The sequence below is a fragment of the Quercus suber genome, unplaced genomic scaffold (assembly GCF_002906115.3).
Source record: "Quercus suber isolate HL8 unplaced genomic scaffold, Cork oak 2.0 scaffold_515, whole genome shotgun sequence".
NCBI classification, from domain to species: Eukaryota; Viridiplantae; Streptophyta; class Magnoliopsida; order Fagales; family Fagaceae; genus Quercus; species Quercus suber.
The window spans coordinates 425,573-446,255 of NW_027069964.1; the positions used below are offsets into that span (position 1 = coordinate 425,573).

Here is a 20,683-nt window from a genome sequence, read left to right on the forward strand (position 1 = left end):
AGATTATATATGGAAATTACAACTATTTTTGCAAAGAAAGGTTAAAGGAAACCCTAAGTGTGCGTACGTATACATTTGTATGCACACGCACACTTAAAACATGTGTATGCATACTTAGGGTAGGTGCATGCATACCAATATATGCACACATCCACGGTTCTAGAAACTTTAAAAGGAAAGCTTTTTTGCACATAAATTTGTGTAGAGTGAATTCCACATCATCTGGGATCCATCCCACACCCCTATTTTACCACTATAAAAAGCCATAAAATGCACTTTTTAGAGATGAGAAATAAACAAGATTCATGAGGAAATAATGAATCAAAGAGGTATTTTTTTTCACAAAACTTCCTCAAGTCAAGTTTTACTTGGTTGGGACCTATTTTGGACTTGGCCTCTGAGTTCTAAAGCTTACTAAACCTTCTAGTTTTGTTGTTGATTAGATTGATTGAAGGGAACGATCAAATCAAGCTCTAGAGAGTTCTTGTGTTGAGGTAAAGGTTCAAAGTTTGACTCTTCACTTTCTTTTTTTGTTGTTTATTTATATATTTTATTGCTTTGATATGTTGTGTTTGTTTAGGTTGTGTTGTGTTTGTATTTGAAGCATGATAGGCTGCTAGATTCTTGTTTTTACTTAGTTTTCTATTTTGATTACTAGGTTTGAGTTTCTGGGCATCTATGTGTGCGCATACTTCATGCATTCGTATGCATATAACTTGGATGTGTAGGAATACCCTATGTAAGCGCACATACACTTAGGCCCAAAAACCCAGATTCACTTCTTCTCGGTTTGAACTTGTTTTTTTCACATGTTTAGTTTCTGTTTAGCTTGTTTTCATGTTTTTTGAGTCTAGTTCAATGCTTTAACATGTTTTGTTTTGTTATTTGTTTAGATTTTTTATTAGGGTTTTGTTGGTTGAATACCATGAACATGCAATGAATATGAACATGCATTGATGCATAGTGCTATAATGCTGTGAGGTAAGTTATGCATAAACCACATGAACATGCATTTGAGTGTTTAAGCATGAGTTGTTTAATATTTTTAGTTGAATACCATGAGTTTCTGGTTTGATGCTTGAATGCTTGAACATGCTTGTTGAATCTGCCTTATGATGCTGTTGCCCTTTTTGTTTTGGTTTAACACCATGATAGATGAAAATTAGGCTTGGGAATGATATGCCATGTTGATTGCTTTAGATGCCTGTTATAGTGTGTGTGAGTTTAGAATAACATGTTAAAAAACCCTTTAATGAGATTAAGACTTGGAACACAATGAATGGAGGCTGACCCATGGGTCGAGTGAGGTTGGGTGCCTAACACTTTCCAATCCCTATACCTAAACTCCGGACACATGCTTTGGTAAAGATCAGTCATTCCACAAGGGTGTTATATTTATGGTTTCTAGACCTAATCTAGGTGACGACTCCATTTACAACCTCCATCATGATCCACCCTAGGCCAAGGCATAATCCCACAGTTTTTTTTTGGTGGAGGGGGGGGGGGGGGAGGGGGACCCAGAAAATGTCATCACTTGCGCTTGTGCCCACACTCTACTAAATAAATGAAAACTAATTAGCAAGGCCTGTAACAAGTGCAAAATTGAAAGACAAGAAAAGTTTTTGTTGTATAATATTATGAAATCAAGTAAAATTCAAAAAACGATTAGCTCTCTTTTACTTATTTATAACTATGAAATTAAATTATTATATTAGTTTTTAATCGTCATTTATTATAATTTTATTTGTATCATAATATATTTTATTTTTTTCAAAGAATTTTTTTTTTTTTTTAATGTGGGATTGAATTTTACTTTAGTATAATCTAAGTATATGTGTGTGAAACTCTTTCCTAAAGACTTGAACCTCGGCCTTTATCCTCCACACCCAACAGACACTTATACTTGTGAAATGACCATCATACTTAGGGTGCGAGGTGGTGTCAAAGAGTGAAATTAACAATATATTAACATAGTTATTAATATAATAATAGATATCTCTTAGAAATGTAATTTGTTTTATACAACACTATCTATTCCACTATTCGTAAAAGAAAGATGTGACAAGTAATTGTGCGTAAAAGTTTTTGTGGGAAAATATTATGACATCAATCAAAAATCAAATATATTTGGTATTGTATACACAACTCGAATGAATATTTTGATTAAATATTACTAAAATTTGATAGCTATTGGTTTTTAGTTGTTGTTGTTGTTGTTGTTTTTTTTTTTTTTTTTTTTTTTTTTGGGGGGGGTGGGGGGTGAATGTTTTCCTTTATAAAAAGAAAAATGCAACTTCTAAGGCCATAACCTTATTTCTTAAAATGAAAAGTTTTAGTTTAAGAAAAAACCTCCAAAAGGCTCTAGACCCCTAAATACAAATTACCAACATAAGCTTATAATCAAACAATATATGTGTGGAATATGAAATACAAGCCATATCCAAATTGGTAACACACTCTAAACAATAATTAACTACAAACACAGCAGCAATTAAAAGGTAAAGAGAAAGGAAAGAGAGATGCAAACACAAAGATAACACGACGATGTATTATCGAAGAGGAAACCGAATTACTCGGTGAAAAACCTCTCTGCCGCCCTCCAAGCAGTCAATAATCCACTAGAGAATGAAGTTGGGATACATGAATTGTAGAAGACCTTCCAAGCCTAATCTACCCAGTGCACCTAAGCCCTCTAAGCTTCTTGCTCCAAAAGGGTTACTTCGAATCTTGTCTTCTCTAGCTTACCGGATCCCGCAATAAGCTCATTGCATCAACCAAATGAATTGGTCCTCTCTAAACTGCTTCCCAAACACCATAACACCTTCTCATTGATATGTGTATGGTGAGATAAGGATTTGGCAAATGTACCTCTTAAGGATATGTCAATGGAGAGGGTGAGAGTAGAGGAATTTGGAGAATCAAATGATGATAAAGATTGTGGATGAGTCAATCTTATTTTTCTCTAGGGTTTCCCTCATAAAATTCTCTTTGGAAGTTCTCTACATTTCGTGGATATAAGGGTATTTATAGTAGTGTGTATAAAGAATACGAAAAGTCATGTTTCAACCAAACAGGGCATTCTGGCGACTCAACCTTGCGACTAGAATGAGTCATAAGCTAACTGCCTGGCCAGACTGGAAGTTTTGTCTTGTAGTTTTCCAGCTGTCGTGATCCTTCAGCTTTCCTACATACTTCACACATGTGCCACCTTTGGCGACTTGCCAGTCGTGAGATCCAGTCGTGAGGCTCTTTTTAAGTGCACACATCTTGAGTTTTCTTCACATTCTCTCACACACAACCCTTACATAAATCCCACCTAAATACAGGGTATCTAATTGCTAAATTACAAGCAAATTTGGCATGGAATAAAGCCAACACATGATTGAATAAATTCAACCTTACAATATATATATATATATTTTTTTTTTTTTATTAAAACAAATCAATAGCTATAACATCAGAGAATGGTGGATTCTACCTTGAATATATCCATTGAAAAAATCTAGAAGTGTCAATTATATATCAATAATATAAATATTCTTTTTCGTTTTAATCTGTATTGTAATGTACATATACATAGTTTTCCACTGTATGATTTTATTGTAAGTTTTATTTCAAAATAAAATATTGATTTTTCTAGAAATTATGACATTCTTTGTTTCTTTATGCAATTATATCTCCTAATTGAAGGATTAACTATATTATCCCAAGGGAATGTTTATATCTCAAGAAATATAATGGATTCCTCTTTGAGAATATGTGTTGCCTCATTACTACTTGTGATTTCCAACATACTGTTATTTTAACAATTATTGATACCCATTTTCATGACACATTATTTTTCACAAGCCCAATTCATGTATTTTATTATTTTAAGCATGGCTTAAGACAATGTAACATATTGGGGGATTGAGGAAGTGTGGTTTGGAAGGTATGGGTCGGTTTTTTTTGGACTTTTTGCATAAGCCTAGCCCAAGCGTGCTACCAAGTGGGCAAGGGGCACTAGTAGCACCTCAAAGTCATGGAGGAGGTTTTGCACCCAAAATTTTCACCCTCAAAAAGCTTTTATTCTCTAGCTAATTGTTGCCCAAAATTTTTGTCCGGCCCATTTTTGCCTTTAAAAATAAATGGCTTTCATTGGCCAACTCGCCAACTCCAGTATCTAGCCTTCACATAGTTGAGTAAAGTTGTAGTTATAAGCTACAACCAATTTTGTAACTAAACTTTGTCCATCCACTAATATGGTTTAAGTTTTTCAAGTGGAATCACAGGTTGCGTTTAAACTATGATCCTGCGGTCTATTTTTCATGGTCTGAAATAAAATAGTTTATCATCTTTAATCAACAGCCAACTTTGCAATCACCTAAAAGAAATTCCTGTAATCGGAAACTCAAACCCGAAAGAATATTTAGTAGTATTAGTATATCTTAAATTTTTATTTTACATTTAGAATTCTAGAAATTTTATCAAATTTTGAAGATATTTTGCTTAAAATTTTGGCTGAATTTTATTGTTGCCAATAAAAAGAAATTTTCATTTTGTATATGACCTAAATATTCTAGAATTGAAGGTAAATTAAGCGCCCATGAAATAACTCAAATAACTCACATAGAGCTTGTCAGAATTTCAAGATCTTGAAATTCCACCTTTCTGGCATGTGCTTGGATCTGAATCACCATACTCTTTGAAAGTACAATTAATAAACGTAAAATGGTCAGGTTCAAGGTTGTAGTCATATAAGCACAAGTTATTCTTCCTAATTGGTTGGTCTTGCAAAGTCGGTGCTTTTGAAAACAATCTTCAGCTAGGGAGTATATATGTGACAGTGACACTTCCAGGAAGCCAGAACCAAATTAAGAATAACTTGGCCAGAATCCACTAAATGTAGAGGCATGAAAATGTGGACTAATTTGGCAAGTCCCTGCATTTGGTTGCTCACCAAACAAATTTTTAGTTAGTCTTCAACTAAAATATCAGAAACGCAGTCCAACATTGACTAACTAAAAAAACCGTGTAGTGTAGTGGATGGTACAAAATATCAATTTCAATACAATACTACAGGAGGTTGTGGTGGATTAGATGTGTGACTATTCAATATAAAAATATTCTCTTTGGTTTTAGATTCTCTTTGGTTATCTTATCTGTTTCCCAATTCATTATGTCCAACATCTTTAGTAATAGTTTATTAAAACAAGAGAAATCTTTAGTTGTTTATAAAAACAAGAGAGGAAAGGAATCAAGAGATGGTCCTGAAAGTTCATTCAAAAGCTGGCTCATAAATGCCTCTAGATTGTTTATCTTTTAAATGCATACAGGAAGAAGCTGTGATTGGTCATTGGATCCTACAAGAGGCTACTCGAACTGGATCTACTAAACTATGTTTGTTAAATAATACTGCAGGGATTGGTGGTAATGACAACCTATATTTTAAGCATTACTTGCAATTATCCATAAGATTATCTAAATATATTTTTCAATTTCAATAAACATGTATGTAATATAAAATAAATGGCCAGTGTAGGCAGTTTTGAATGCACTCAAGACCTGCTTTTCCAAACTTCCAAGCCAATGAGCATCACCATTTGGCCCATTATTTTACAAAGATATATCAAAGGGAAGCAAGAACAAGCTTGCCATTGCAGAATAAATGGGTCAGATTCGCTAGCTCTAACAAACAGAAGGCAGATTTTGTTCAAGAATTGATTTGTTTGATGTAAGCAGATTGCCTAACTCTAATAAAATCCAGTATACTTGCTGCATCACCTTGCATGACAACTTCCCCATTTTCCATGTAAACAGCACCATCGGCATACTCGAGTTCTTCCAAACGATGGGTCACCCACAATGCTGTAACTTCTTCAGAACTATCCAAAGAATTTCTTACTGCTTTAATCACCCCAATCTGATTTAGAAAGTGGGGGAAAAAGAAGAAGAAGAAAAGAACCATCTTCAGAAAATCCTAATCATACAAGGAATTGAACATCTTCCAAAGATTGTAGTAAAACGATTAATAATCATATTACAACGCAAGAGGATAATGCTATCTCAAAATGGATAATGCCCTTCTAGGAAGGGTTCATATATGCTACAAATAAAAAGTAAACAACTACTGGGCAGTAATGGGAAAAAAAGGTAATTCATAATGTTAAAATAGGTGATTGTTAAATGAATCCTGTCGTCAAATCTTTTTATTTGAATGCATACAACATATACGACAGCACAAAGGATTAAAAATATTCCATCTCGTTTCTAAAAAATAAAATACCTGATCATTTTCATCTAAAAATGTTGTGAGCTCATCCAATAACAGCACTTTGCAAGCTTCAGCTAAAGCACCAGCAATTGCAACCCTCTGCTTCTGACCACCACTGAGCGTTTGAACAGACCTCTAAAAATGCAACAAAAGCCCAATTAGATGTCAAACTTCTAGCAAATACTTCAACTAACCAAAAGATATTGATGCATGTTATGAGTAATAGGGGCAAAACAGTAATATCATATACTTTATATATAAATAATATTTTATGTGATAGGGTTGACTTATCAAACCCTAAACACTTTCACAATAAACAACATGGTATCAGAGCCACCAACCCACCGCTGCCATTAACCCTCTGACCACCACTCACCGGCAACCATATCTTTACTTGCTAGCTCTGACGACCCTAATAAAGACTCTGACGATCTCAATTTAGTGGCTGAAGGAGTTGTCCAGTGCCGGTGACCCTCTCTCTGGTCTCGCGACACCAGATTGATGTCGCCTGATCGCGAGAGAGGCAGAGTTTTACTCGCCCTCCTTTGGCAACCATTCTAGCTTACTCACCGGTCCTCGCGCCGCCGCCCCTACACCCTAGCGCTGCCGCCAGAGTTTTTCAATTAAGGGTTTCAACTATGGTCTGATTTTCTTCACTTCTTCAATACGTTCTTTGCTTATCTGTTCAGGCAGCCTTAGGTTGATGTTTAGTGGCGGATTGGGCTTTTTTTTTTTTTTTTTTTTTTNTTGAGTCTTTACAATGTGAAGCATGTCAGTTGGGTAAACACCATAGAGTGCCTTTTGCCTCTAGGCGTGAGAGTTGTGTTAGTAGTCCTTTTCATTTAGTTCATTCTGATATTTTGGGTCCAATAAACACTCTCTCATAGTTGGGATTTATATTTTGTCATTTTTGTTGATGATTATTCTAGAGTCACCTATCTTTATCTTATGAAATAATGGTCTGAATTGTACTCCATTTTCAAATCATTTTATATGGAAATAAATACTCAGTTTAATGCTTCTTTTCGTATTTTTCGGTTGGATAATGCTCATGAATATTTTCATACATCTTTGTCTCAAATTTTTTGATGATCATGGTATAATTCACCAATCTTCATGCCTCCATACTCCACAACAAAAGGTGTTGCTGAACGCAAAATGCGTCATTTGTTAGAGGTCACTCATGTCTTAAAGTTTCATATGCGTGTTCCCAAATCATATTGGAGTGATGCTGTTCTCACTGTCTGTCACCTAATTAATCGTATGCCTTCCATTGTTCTAGGTGGTCAGATCGTGCTTCTCCTGATGCACCTTTGTTTCATCTACCTCCTAAGATCTTTGGCTCTATGTGCTATGTTCATATCTTAGGTCCAGGGAGTGACAAACTTGATCCTAGATCCATTAAATGTGTTTTTCTTGGGTATTCTCGTACTCAAAAGGGATACCAATGTTACTCACCTACTCTTCTTCATCGTTTCATTAGTGCTGATGTCACATTTGATGAATCTCAGTCCTATTTCTCTCCTTCAGTTACTGGTGATAGTTCTCCTCCTTGTCTTCCTCTCCTACCACTTGTGTCTCCTACTGAATCTCCTTAGAAACCACTCCAAGTATATAGTCGTCGGTAGAAACCTCCAACAGAGACTTCTTCCCCGCCTAGTGATCCGCCTCTTGATCCTTCCTCTCTTCCAATTGCTTTGCGAAAAGGTAAGAGTTCTTGTACCTCTCACCCTATCTCTCGGTTTGTCTCTTATGGTCACTTGTCTTCATCTCTTCATGCCTTTACCACATCTACTGCTGTTCCTAAGTCTATACTGGAGGCTATGTCCATCTCTGGTTAGAAATCTGCTATGGACGCAGAAATGTTTGCCCTGTCTAAAAATGCTACTTGGTCTTTAGTTACTCGTCCTCTAGGGAAAACTACTGTTGGCTGTCGTTGGGTGCATACTGTGAAGTATTTGCCTGATGGTTCTATTGAGCGTTTGAAGGCTCGCTTAGTTGCCAAAGGGTATACCCAGACATATGGTGTTGACTATGCTGAGACATGCTTACCTGTTGCTAAAATTTCTTCTGTCTGGATTTTGATCTCCTTGGCTGCTAATTTGGGCTGGCCATTATTTTAGTTAGATGTTAAAAGTTCTTGAATGGCGATTTGAAGGAAGAGGTGTATACGAAGCTACCTCCTGGGTTTGTTGTTCAGGGGGAGTTTCGAAAAGTGTGTAGGTTGCATAAGGCCATCTATGGTCTTAAACAATCTCCAAAAGCTTGGTTTGGTAAATTCAGTGAAGTAGTGTTAAAGTTTGGATTGTGACATTGCCACTCTAATCACTCTAAGTTTTCTCATACCTTTGATAGAGGAAAGATTTTATTGATAGTATATGTTGATGATATTATAATCATTGGTGATGACAAGTAGGGAATTGATGATTTGAAAAGATGCCTTCAAAACTCCTTTCGAACTAAGATCTGGGTAAATTTCATTATTTCTTGGGTATTGAGGTAGTACGATCTAAAGAAGGAATCAGTTTATCACAAAGGAAGTATGTGTTGGATATTTTGGAAGAAACTAGCTTGTTAGGATCTAAACCAATGGAGACTCCTATGGATCCTAATGTCAAATTGTATGAAGATCAGGGGGAGCTGTTATCTGATCCTGAGAGATATCGTCGTCTGGTTGGTAAACTGAATTATCTCACAATTACTCGCCCAGATATATCATTTGCAATTAGTGTTTTGAGCCAGTATATGAAAGATCCTCGCCTTCCACATTGGGAGACAATTATTCGAATTGTGAGGTATCTTAAAGCACATCCAGGCCGTGGTCTTTTGTATAAAGCTAACAGTCACCTACGGGTAGAAGCCTACACTAATGCTGATTGGGCTGGATCACCGTCAGATAGAAAATCCACTACTGGGTATTGCGCTTTTCTGGGAGGAAACTTGATTACTTGGAGAAGTAAGAAACACTGTTGTTGCTAGGTCTAGTGCAGAGGCTGAGTATAGAGCCATGGCACACACATCATGTGAGCTTATGTGGATTAAGCATTTACTTGAGGAATTAAGATTTGTTGTGAAGCTGCCTATGACTATGCATTGTGATAATCAAGCAACAATTTACATTGCCTCCAATCCTGTGTTTCATGAGCAAACCAAGCACATTGAAGTAGATTGTCATATTACTTAGGAGAAAGTAGAAGATGGTGTAATTGCTACTCCATACATTTCTACAGGAGTCCAGATTGCTAATATGTTTACCAAAGCTTTATGTAAGACTCGTTTGGCTTTATTATGTAACAGGCTAGGATTGTATGATATATACTCACCAGCTTGAGGGGAGTGGTTATATGAGTACAAAACTAGGGGCAAAAGAGTAAACTGTATGTAGACCTATATATATCAATAATATGTTATATGTTAGGGTGAATTGAATAACCCGATATAAATGTTTTCTCCAAAACAATTTTGATCAAATGTCTTTTTCTACTAGAGGAAGGTGTGTGTGTGTTGGGGGGGGCTTGCTAAAGATGAATTTTTCATAGGGTTAAAAGTAAGAAATAACCTCCAAAATTGGTTCGTACATCTAAAAGAGCTGTGCATATAATCGATATCATGTTGATCAAAATCTACCTATGGCAGGTTCAAAAAATTAATACACCACTTACAGATTGAGTGTGACCTGTCAAAGAGTGAACTAAGCTACCATCAACAGCATTCCAAACACATATTCTGCAATCTGCATGGTTAAGTACCAAAGACAAGTCATAACCCAAAATAGGTTATAAAAACTGATTCTGTCTAATTAAAAAAATTTGCAAATCCTTGATAGACTATCCAAAAGAAAGCAAGAATGGGCATACTTATCAATTAAAAAATTAAGCAAGAATGGGCAAAGGTAGCCCATAAAAAAACAAGATGAATAACTGGGGATCCAACCCACACCCCACAACAACCAACAAGGGGGAAGAATAAACAAATTGCTGGGTACTTATCAAGATAAAGAAGATTTAATAAGATGTCCAACAGGCAATCTAAAATTCTTAGTACAAAATGCTGGGTGGCTTAATTTTAGGATGCACAAAAACTGAATGAGGCTAAAATTTATGAAATGGTAGAATAGAAATATTTTAACTAAAAGATGCCATGGGTGGAACAAAATAGAAACAAGAGAAAGTAAAAAGTAACTACAATCATTCAGTCGTGCAAGGGAGGCCAACGAATGCAGTATAAAAAGAGAGTGATCTGCTTCAATTGAAGCTGCTATGAGGATAACAGAGAAGCCAATCCTTGATAGGAATATCAGTTAGTATTTTATAGCGTCAACGAATGGGGTGAGTTCATTAAAAATTCAAAGACGAAAAAATGGCAAAAAAAGAAGAAGCATTCATTCCCCTTTTATATCTTGCATCTATAATATTTTTGCCCTGGTGCATCTCTCTCTCATTTACTAAAAGTCTGCACAACAATGGTTGACCAAACAAGAAGAGACATGATGGCTTACAATAACAAGTGATGATAAAGCCAGATGGCAAATGACTGCCCCTGAAATTATCTACACGTTTTGGATTTAAGGCTTCATTGAGGTAAGATCCAGGACAGGTACACACAAGAGGATCTTATCTTATTTTTCTTTACAGTAAAGTACCAGTCAATATATTTACTTTACCCATGATAAAATTAAAAAATTGTACTTTACCCATGATAGCTGCAAGCACAAAGCGGTTATCCAGACTCCATACAATCATATTAACACCACGGGGGGTTGGAAGAAATCTCTGGCGTGGACCTCCTCGAGGAGGTTGTGGAGGCAATGGAGGTGGTGGAACTTTTAGATGATATGCCCGTGTCCAACGTCCAACTTTTCCCTATAATGATGATATAGAGAGGGAATCAAATTCCACATGCTACATATTTTTATAGTTTATTACATCAAATTTAACAATATTAAAAACAAATAAATAAATAAAAGTGCAAAAAACCCTGGAAGAACAAAATTTCAAGGAAGTTGAACAGCACCAAAACTTTGGAAACTATAATGGTAAACCATAAATAGGCTCACATGGGATCTACGTGGTCTTGGAACCCAAATAATTGCACTGCCATCACGAGAACAGGTAACTATGTTGTCATGACAAAACCTGAGAACATCACAATTCAAGGAAGTGGTGCTAAGTAAATTTAACAACAAGAGCAGGGGTGTGAAAAAGCTCATCACAATATATGTTAATGGATAACATTAATTAATTAAATTTTGAAATGAAATAAAGACCAAGGGACAATATCGGGCTACTTAAATTTTGAAAGGGAAATAAGATTAAAAAAATGAAGGTATATTCACAGACCAGGAATTTTTGAACTTTGGAATATTCTCCTCCTTCAAAGAGTCGGCCATCGAAGATTTTGAGGCAACAGCGCAACCACTGCATAAAGTAAGCAGCACAGATAATATGAAACATCGTAAAAATCAAATGTAAGGTCAGTCACTAACTGGGGTGGACTAACCTGAATTGCACATAATTGACATCATTCTCATGGCCAGACAACACATCCAACTCAGGTACTGGTTGATCCAGGTCCTCTTGGGTACATTTAAAAGCACTCCAAACCTGCAAGTACATGGTTCTTGATGAACAAATCCAACAAGATATCTAACCAAAGTAACCAATACAAGTGAGCTAAATTTTGGCAGATGAATCATATGAACTTAATTGAAGGGTGTATGTTTGAACGCACCCTTGCAAAAGTGTCAGAGCTACCAGTAACAAAAACAGTTCCATTGGCATTGTAAGCACAACAAAGTATCTGATGGCTCTGTGGACCATTACTTGAGGAGGATCCATTGCTTGACAGACCATTGCTCTTCCCTGCAGTAAACTTCACAGTTCCTATGTAAGTGCATATCACGGGAATATTAGTTAACTAATAAGCAACAATGTAGAAGCAATCATCTAACCATTTAGAATGTCTGAAGGTTTTGGCATGTATACTCGTGGCTTGAGGTTGGAATACCGAGCATCCCAGATTCGACAAGTCCCATCATCTGATGACCTACAAATTTTTATTTTTATTTTTACAAGTAAAAATTTTATTGAAAAGGAAAATGTGCTGACACAGGATGTGTGCAGTCCCATTTTAAAGAAACCTACAAATGTTGCAAGCACAGATATGATAACAAAAGAAAAGAATTCAACTAAATCACCTATCAATAAAACAAAAAGAATTCCACTACATCACTGTTAAAGCCAAAGAGCTTGCTAAGTGTCAGGAGGTGCATAGAATGAACAAAATATGAAAATACTTGAAACTAGGAAACAGAACTGATCAGAGTATTTTTAGGTCACAAACAATAACAGCAGATCAACAGCACAACTAAAGGGAAGCAACAGGGAGTGATAACTCTGAAGATGGGGCTCACGATAAAAGCTGGTATATGGCACTTGGCCTGGGACTAAATACAATAGCAGTAACAGCTCCAGTATGCCCCCTCAAAACTGAAATCGGCATTCCATCTGGCAAACGCCACTGAATATACCAGAAAAAGCTAATCAAATGTCCAGGAATTTGAAAGGAGCATACTAAAATGTTAGGTAGGATATACTTACAACTCGAATAACAAAGTCATTTGAAGCAGATGCCACTAAAGCGTTGTTTGAACTTACAGCCAAGTCAGTAATGTCACCCTTTAATCATATAATGAGCAGACAAAATTAAAAAAATATAGAAAAATAGTAGAACAGGCTTTATTATCAAATTATAAGCTCCACTTATTATATGGACAATCTTAACTCACTTCATGTCCACGACAGCTAGCCAAGCAAAATGCTGTATCCATTGACCAAATCTTGACAAGACGATCATCAGAACCAGTGATTACATATCGTCCTGACCTATCAAAAATGGCTACAAGATAGAAGCAAAGTTGTTCAAAATAATTCTGTCACCACTAAATGTTGTACTAAAGTTGGCACTATGACAATAAGAATCACAGATTCATATTGCAGAAAATGTTATGATGGACAATAGATATGTTACATAATACATACATGCATGTATTACCAAAAGTTTCTGGGGGTGCTGAACAAATAGCAGCAGAGTAGTAATAAAATGCATATGTTTCGTACATCAATCTCAGAAAATTTCCAAAGAAACAATACAAGTACAATTTGTGAAACACTTTTTTTTTTCTTTTTTTTTTTGAGAAACCTCAAAATTATAAATATATATATATATATATAAAAGAAAAATGCAAATATTTTGTTGGATAAAAGTACAATTTGTGAAACACTTTTTTTTTTCTTTTTTTTTTTGAGAAACCTCAAAATTAAAAATATATATATATATATATAAAAGAAAAATGCAAATATTTTGTTGGATAGGTTTTTCTTCCCCAGGGAGGGGAAATATTGCAATCATTAAAATCAAGAACAGAAATAGTAAAATCACAAGTGCTTGGAAATACTCAACATCATCAGTGACCCAGTTACTGTATCATTTTTCCAGAGATTTTCTTTTTTCTTTTTTTCCTGCTGACATGTTGTAACTTGATCTCATAGAATGGGATAACCATACCACAGTAGACAGCATTACGATGCCCCCTTAGCTTCATCTTATTTTGCATCCTTTGCACCAGGGTTGATGGTTTAGCAATTGCATAACATGCAGAGCGAATAGATGGAGCACGATGATGCTTGGTGAATCCTCCTCCAATTTCCCTTAAACTTAGCCCACGAACTTCATCAGCCTGCATGTGTGGCCATCGTAGGTAAGCTCGCAAAGGCTTAACTTGCTTCGTTTCCATATTCCTACCACCTGCAAAAGCCAGAAAGAAAAGTTCGAATAAGTAAACAGATAATGAGATCTTTTGTATACAGATAATGTAATGTATTGTATAGTGAATATAAGTTTCTATGCTTCCTTAGACAGGATCAAAAAGACCTAAAAGAATTTTACAAGATCACTACATCCTACTTTCAAATTTTGCTTCCAATCAAGTTAAACCACCTTGCAATAAATTGACTTATGCCACTTTTATTCTTCTTTATTTTCTATTGGTAAGTTACCAACTTACTCGGTGGGTCTTCAGCCCACAACCTCACCCTTCACCTTACTCATAGGCGCCATTTGAGCTGGAGCTCATTGGCACTCCTACTCATCAAATGAATCAACGCCAATTGAAACAGAAATCCCAAACAAAAAGAGGAGGAAACCAAATTTAGTGGGAAACATGAATAAAGGTGCGAACGAGGAGTCAGTTAATACTTTAAAGTAGGCTTCATGACCAATTCAGCAAAGTTTTCTTCTTGGGGTATATCAGTTCAGCAAAGATAGTGAGGTGGGAAGAAAAAAACAGTTATGCTTGTAGTGGTGAACAAGAAATTTATCCAAAACCCTTTGCAGAGACAGGCTTCAACGAAATAAATTCCAGTAAAGAAATGAAGAGGCCAATTTTAAATCCATGAACAGCTTATATAAAGATAAGAGTGCAAACAAGATAAGCCCAAAATCTGCTCTTACACATGTATACTACAACAGTGTGGCTTTAAGTTTATGATACTTGGATTCAGTTGGGTAAGGAGAGCCACTTCAAAGAAGCAAAGGGTGATGATGGACTTTGAAGATGCTACCTAAAAAGTTCAAGAATGTGATGTCAAAGTAAATCCACTTCTGGCTCGTTATTTCAGAAACAAGTTGCGGAAGTTGTTGTGCATTAATTAAATGTCTTCATAATTTTCTTTATTTATGGAAAATTTGATAGAATAATAGCATAATACTAGAAATTTGGAGTTTATAATGGACGATCAACACAGGATAGTACAACATATTGTGAAGACAGGTCATAATGTCAATCAAAAAAGGAAACTTTATGTGGCAAGGAGTTGACAAATATAGGTGTTATGCTGCAGTAATCATCAAGGCCTTTAATAATTATTATAATTCTTTAGTGAGAACAACTCAACTCAACGAAACAAAATCTAATAGAAACAAAACCATATGTAGCCTAAATTTTCATGTAAAAATTCACGTTGTCCATGGTTTTAAAGTTCTAACAACTATTTGGTGTGGGGGGGGTGGGGGGAGACAATCAATGAGAGCATCTAAATTACTATATTATATCACATACAATCCAGAAGCGAAAAGGAACCAGTTCCCAGTAACGTAGGAACATCAGCTGCATTGGGAGTGTTTCCTCCAACCTTGCCAAGCAAAGGAGGGGCCGCACTCACTATTAGTTGCTTCAGAAGCTTTACCAAGTGATCCTTCTCAATGTGAGGATACCTAGAGGTTTACAAAAATGGCAAATACATTAAATCCTATACAGCATATGGAAGTAATATGAGAGATGCATCAGAAAAATTAATTAAAAAGCTATATATATATATATATAACGCAACAATAAATTAGTGCAGCCAAAGAAACCTCGCACAGAATAGAGACAGATAGCTCCAAGATAAAGTCTCTTGGTGGTTGCAACCAAGAACTGGGATTCAATCCAGATTCAAGAGGGTTACAGAGGTTGTGAAAACAGAAAAATATGACCAAAAAGGAAAAACTGCCTGGCAGAGCTCTAAAATACATGGCTATACCCTCAAGTTTGGCATTAACAATATCCACATCCACTCTTTTTGGTATTCGTTCAATTACCAGCTCTTAAAAAGTTTGACTATCTAATACTCCAATTGTCTAGATTATAACTGTGTCAATTAGGAGATGAATTTTAAACACCCAATCCAATGACTCTGTAGGAGGCAAATCCAATTCTGGAGGAAAAATATATTATGGAAAAAGAAAGCAAAAGCTATACAAGAAGTAATGGCAAATGGGCAACGTTGACAACAACAACATGGCCAGGCAGTGTGATTTAGGGAAAAGAAACAAGGAAATGGGAAAAATAACTGATAGGTCAGCGTCATCTTCAGAAACAAAAAAAAAAAAAAGAGAATTCCGATAATTTGCCCTTTATTCAGTAGACTTCCATTGAGTAAACTAGGTTTTAAGTGAGGAATTTTCAAATTAGAACTTTCAATCAGCCTATAGTAATGAAAATTACAGATGACTTACAGTAGAACATATGGAACTCAATGGAAACAGGGACATAGGATATGAACTAGAAAATAAAAATGAAAAGTGAAAACAACCATAAGCAAAAATTTCCAATCCCTTGTTACTTTATTGTTAACATGAATAAATTTAGAATTTGAATACGGTAGAACAATATAACAAGCATGTATACCTCTCCACTAGATTATGGTAGCTCAACGGAAAAGAGATGCCATCATCATCGCCATCCCCGCTGTGTGCACCACTCCTTGAAAACCAGGCATGATATCTTCTAGGTAGAAGTTGATATTCTAAAAGTTCATTGCAGAATTGCTCAAAACTCCTCTGGCATGGACCAGAGGCCAGGAAATGCATAATCAAAAAGTAAATTTCTCTAAGGTCTATATCAACTCCAGACTCAACAACCTGACCAGTAGCTCCCTGTTCTTTTTCAGGTTGAGCCTTCTCATGCAGCCTATTTGAAAATTTCAAAGGCGCCATGGTAAGAGAAGGTGCACCAGTAGGAGATATGCACTTCCTAATATCCATATAATGAATTCAACCTGAAAAAACCCAAAAGTGCTGATTCAATACTATTTATCACTTTCAAGGATCCAAATGATATATGCAGACAAAACAAAAGAGCCTGAAATGTGCCAAATAGACCCCTTTAAAAAAGAGAGTGTGCGTAAGCAAACCCCCCCCCCCCCCCCCAAAAAAAAAAAAAAAAACCAACCGCAGTAAATATAATTCAAATGATATTTTGTGTGCGTTTGCGTGCAAATGATTTAGCGTTTGCATTTTTGTTTTTGGCTAGGTCCCACGGCATTGTTCACGACCCAGCCAAAAACACAAAAACGCGCATACCCATACATTTTTGGGTCCCACGGCACTATTCACACCTTTAAAAATTATTTTGCTATAGTGTTTTTAGTAATAAGTTTTCAATTTTCAGCAAATAAACGGTATCTAAACAGACTCTTCAACTTCAAACATATTGGTTTCCTTAAATAATATTACCAAAATATTGTTATCATTAATTAAAAAAAAAAAAGAAGTAATATTTAAAAGATAATCAAAGGTAGTTGAACTTTCATGGTTTATAAAGACTAAGTACCTAGAAAGAGAAACATGAAGTGCTACACAACAAAAAATCTCCACAATTTTTATATAGGAAGTCCATATGTATCAATACAGAATTGTCAAATGGATGTATTCATTGTGAGTAAGAATCTATGAAGATTTTATGGATGACTTATATTCTATCAAAATTCTCTAGGAGGGAGAAGATAAGTTAGTGTAGTTCCCCTTCAAAGAGTCAAGGGTTTCAAGTCAAGAGTTTTACAAGGCAAAGAGATCAAGGTTGATAATTCTTTTACATGGAGAAGTATATGGAGAGTCTTGAGTGCTACCAAGAGTAACTTTTTTATTTGGCTAGTCACTTTGGGGAAATTTACCAAAAGATAATTTAAGAAAATGACTATAATAAATACAGGACTGATGTCACATGTTAAGTCAAACAGGGAGTCAGTGGATCATCTTTTTCTACATTGTATAATTGCTTGGGAATTGTGGACTCTTGTATTTTGTTTATTTGGAGAGAGTTTGGTTATGCTGAGATCAGTGATTAAGCTATTGGCACGTTGGAAGGAGCATTTTGGCAAGTGGGGTATCCTTTTTTTCTTTTTTTGATAAGTAACGGAAAATATATATTAAAGAACACAGCCCTGTACATAGGAAATGTACTAGACAGGCAAAAACATCAAGAAACCAAATTACAATGATCAAACAAAACAGGAAGAGAAAAACAAGTAAAAGATGGTAAAGCTAAACACCATTCGAGAAGAGAAAAAAAGAAAAAGACTTCAACTCAAGAAAGGACCGTTCGTGACCCTCAAAGCTTCTAGCATTCCATTCCCGCCAGATACACCACATCAAACAGTGCGGCACCATCCTCCATATAACTAACTTACAATGACGACTGAAGTTACATGACCAACAATCCAACAAGTCCACTACCCTTTGCAGCATCACCCAACAAATACCAAACAAGCAAAAGACCATACTCCACATATCATAAGCCAAAGGACAGTGAAGAAGGAGATGATCTACAGATTCCCCACACCTTTTGCACATAAAACACCACTCAAGGACAACAAAGTGCCTCTTCCAAAGGTTATCAATAGTTAGAATCTTGCCTAAGGCCGCAGTCCAAGAGAAAAAAGCTGCCCGGAGAGGAACCTTCGATTGCCACATCATTTTCCACGGGAAGGAAATGGCAGTAGAGGGGGATAGGGAGTGATAATACATGCTCACCACGAAACCCCTACTGCTGGCCGACTTCCAACAAAGTTTGTCAGAACCAACACCTTGCACCATAGTGGAGTAGATCAAGACCATACACGAATCCAAAGATTGTGACTCTTGATCATTCACTAGGCGGCAAAACTGAAGGTCCCAATAGATTCTCCCATTAGCAAAGCACATAACCTCAGAGACTGAAGCATCCCTAGTCCTACTAATAAATATTATATAAATCTGGAAACACCTCCTTAAGAGGACGATCCCTACACCATACATCATCCCAAAACCTAACACGAAAACCATCACCCACATCATACCGAAGGAACTTAGAAAAATTCAGCCAGCCTCTTCTAATGAACTTCCACAAACAAACACCATATGCTCCAAACACGGATTTTGTACACCAACCACCCCACTCATTCCCATACTTCACCCCAATGACCCTTCTCCAAAGTGCATCATTCTCTGCACCATAACGCCACAACCATTTGGCTAATAAGGCAGAGTTAAACCTTCTCAAGCACCGAATGCCTAGCCCTCCATTCTTCACTGGCCTACAAATCTTCGATAAGCCTCATAAAGTTTTTAGATTGTTTAAACTTTAGATGCTAATTATTCTGCTTTCTGATTTTTCTTTTTTTGGCTCTTCCATTGTATGTTTCCAGTATTCTAGGACTGTGCCATAATCAAAAAGTCATTATTCAATACTTTTACACGTGTTAAATATAATTGGGAGGATGTGTCAAGGCCTCTATCCCGATACCATGTTAAATACCCTGATTACTCTAATTCTACGCTGTTACCATTTATTTATAATAAGTACAGATTGTTAGCAATTAGTCTACTGATCTGTTTCGTTATAAAAGCCAAAGGTGACAATGATAAACCCTATGAAACAACTCTAATTCCATAATCTAAGATCAAGAAATATGACATTCAGATATTTCCAATACCACAACCCATAATAAATGTACCAATTTTGTCATAGCTCCCGAATCCATATAAATAGCAGGTTTTTTATTTACCACAGTCAAATTCTTCAATAGTTTAAAGGCAATCCTTTTCCTCAAAATTTCCCTTCTTATTTTTCTCATTCAAAGCAAAATCATGGGTTTAGATTAAATTAGATGAATTAGTACATACACTACACGACCCACATAGAAATACAAACAAAGAAATGAATCCCACAAATTAATTATAACATTTTCCAAGGTATGTGACATATGTGTATAAATCAAGACACTGTAAGTTATATAATAGCATCAACAACACGAACTGAAACAAAAATCTCCATACTCCAAACACAAAACTTTCAACTATAAACACAAAACTAACAAACCTATAAAACAAAAAACAAAAACATAGAAAACAAATTTGAAGAACCTGGTGGATTTGCTTCAACAAAGTGAAAGAGAAGCTGATTTTGCTACAACGGTAAAGCTGGCCGAATCCATAATGCGAAAAAAAAGCACCTATAAATACACATGTACGGGTACATTTTGAAAGCAAAAAAAAAAAAAAACGCATAAAGATCTCAAATCAAAAGGTACACATGCAGAAGAACCTGAACAATCGGTTTATAAAAATTAAATAAAATAGTTCGATTCTGTGTCCAAACAAGACCTTAAAGCAGTTACCTTAAATGGAGAGTTCGGATAAGAACCAACGAACGAGGTTTTGATAATTTCGAGTTTTCACTTGATTGTCTGAAAAAGGAAACGCTCTTTCCTTTTATAAAATTTTGGGGCTTCTTTGTTTTGGTTCTTTTGGTTCCTTTTTTTTTTTGGTGAACATAGGAGAAAAATGGTGGTGTGTAAATTGGGGGGACTTAAATAATTTTCCTAGGCAAGAGATTAATTGAGAAAAATAATTAAATAAATTTTTTTTGATTAATGGGATTTTAAAAGGAATTAAAGTTGTAAATGGTGGCATTTGGGATGAGATTATTAAAGACTGAGAACTTTGGCTGCACTTATGTGAAATGACAATAACACCCTTGGACTAAGCATTGGTGGTCAAAATTTCATTTAGTAGAGTGAGGGTTATCTATGTCGTTTCCAATGGTGTGGTTTTTTTTTTTTCTTTATTTGT

The 20,683-nt window shown here is 35.8% G+C and overlaps 2 protein-coding genes across 4 annotated transcripts; both read right to left on the reverse strand.

The window, feature by feature from the left end:
- Positions 1–5,692: 5,692 nt before the first annotated feature.
- On the reverse strand, positions 5,693–6,465 carry LOC112035387 (ABC transporter I family member 10). The gene is made up of 3 exons (XM_065763592.1): positions 6,448–6,465; positions 6,266–6,388; positions 5,693–5,902 (listed from the first exon to the last, which is right to left on the reverse strand). Exons 1-3 carry the CDS (start codon positions 6,463–6,465, stop codon positions 5,693–5,695), a joined length of 351 nt encoding a protein of 116 aa, XP_065619664.1.
- A 541-nt stretch (positions 6,466–7,006) lies between these two features.
- Positions 7,007–20,480, reverse strand: LOC112032777 (uncharacterized). 3 transcript variants are annotated; one of them, XM_065763586.1, is made up of 15 exons: positions 20,230–20,480; positions 19,976–20,032; positions 16,482–16,851; positions 15,372–15,526; positions 13,820–14,059; positions 13,041–13,150; positions 12,853–12,930; positions 12,666–12,772; positions 12,204–12,298; positions 11,984–12,114; positions 11,753–11,856; positions 11,593–11,670; positions 11,310–11,388; positions 10,947–11,115; positions 7,007–9,986 (listed from the first exon to the last, which is right to left on the reverse strand). In XM_065763586.1, exons 3-15 carry the CDS (start codon positions 16,835–16,837, stop codon positions 9,892–9,894), a joined length of 1,797 nt encoding a protein of 598 aa, XP_065619658.1. In that variant the 5' UTR covers positions 16,838–16,851; positions 19,976–20,032; positions 20,230–20,480; the 3' UTR covers positions 7,007–9,891. The 3 variants fall into 3 exon arrangements, with proteins under 3 accessions (XP_065619658.1, XP_065619657.1, XP_065619659.1); XM_065763585.1 differs by having other exon boundaries at positions 19,976–20,064; XM_065763587.1 differs by lacking the exon at positions 19,976–20,032.
- Positions 20,481–20,683: the final 203 nt, after the last annotated feature.

Bases quoted from the DNA above. Each gene is read 5' to 3' on its own strand.
- LOC112035387 (XM_065763592.1), bottom strand. The intron at 5,903-6,265 runs GTATTTTATTTT...TTTCTAAATCAG, and splicing joins TTTTAGATGAAAATGATCAG to ATTGGGGTGATTAAAGCAGT.
- LOC112032777 (XM_065763587.1), bottom strand. From the start codon at position 16,837: ATGGATATTAGGAAGTGCATATCTCCTACTGGTGCACCTTCTCTTACC. The intron at 13,151-13,819 runs GTATGGTTATCC...TCTATCTTGTAG, and splicing joins TCGTAATGCTGTCTACTGTG to CCATTTTTGATAGGTCAGGA. The intron at 12,299-12,665 runs GTGAGCCCCATC...AAAAATTTGTAG, and splicing joins GCCATATACCAGCTTTTATC to GTCATCAGATGATGGGACTT.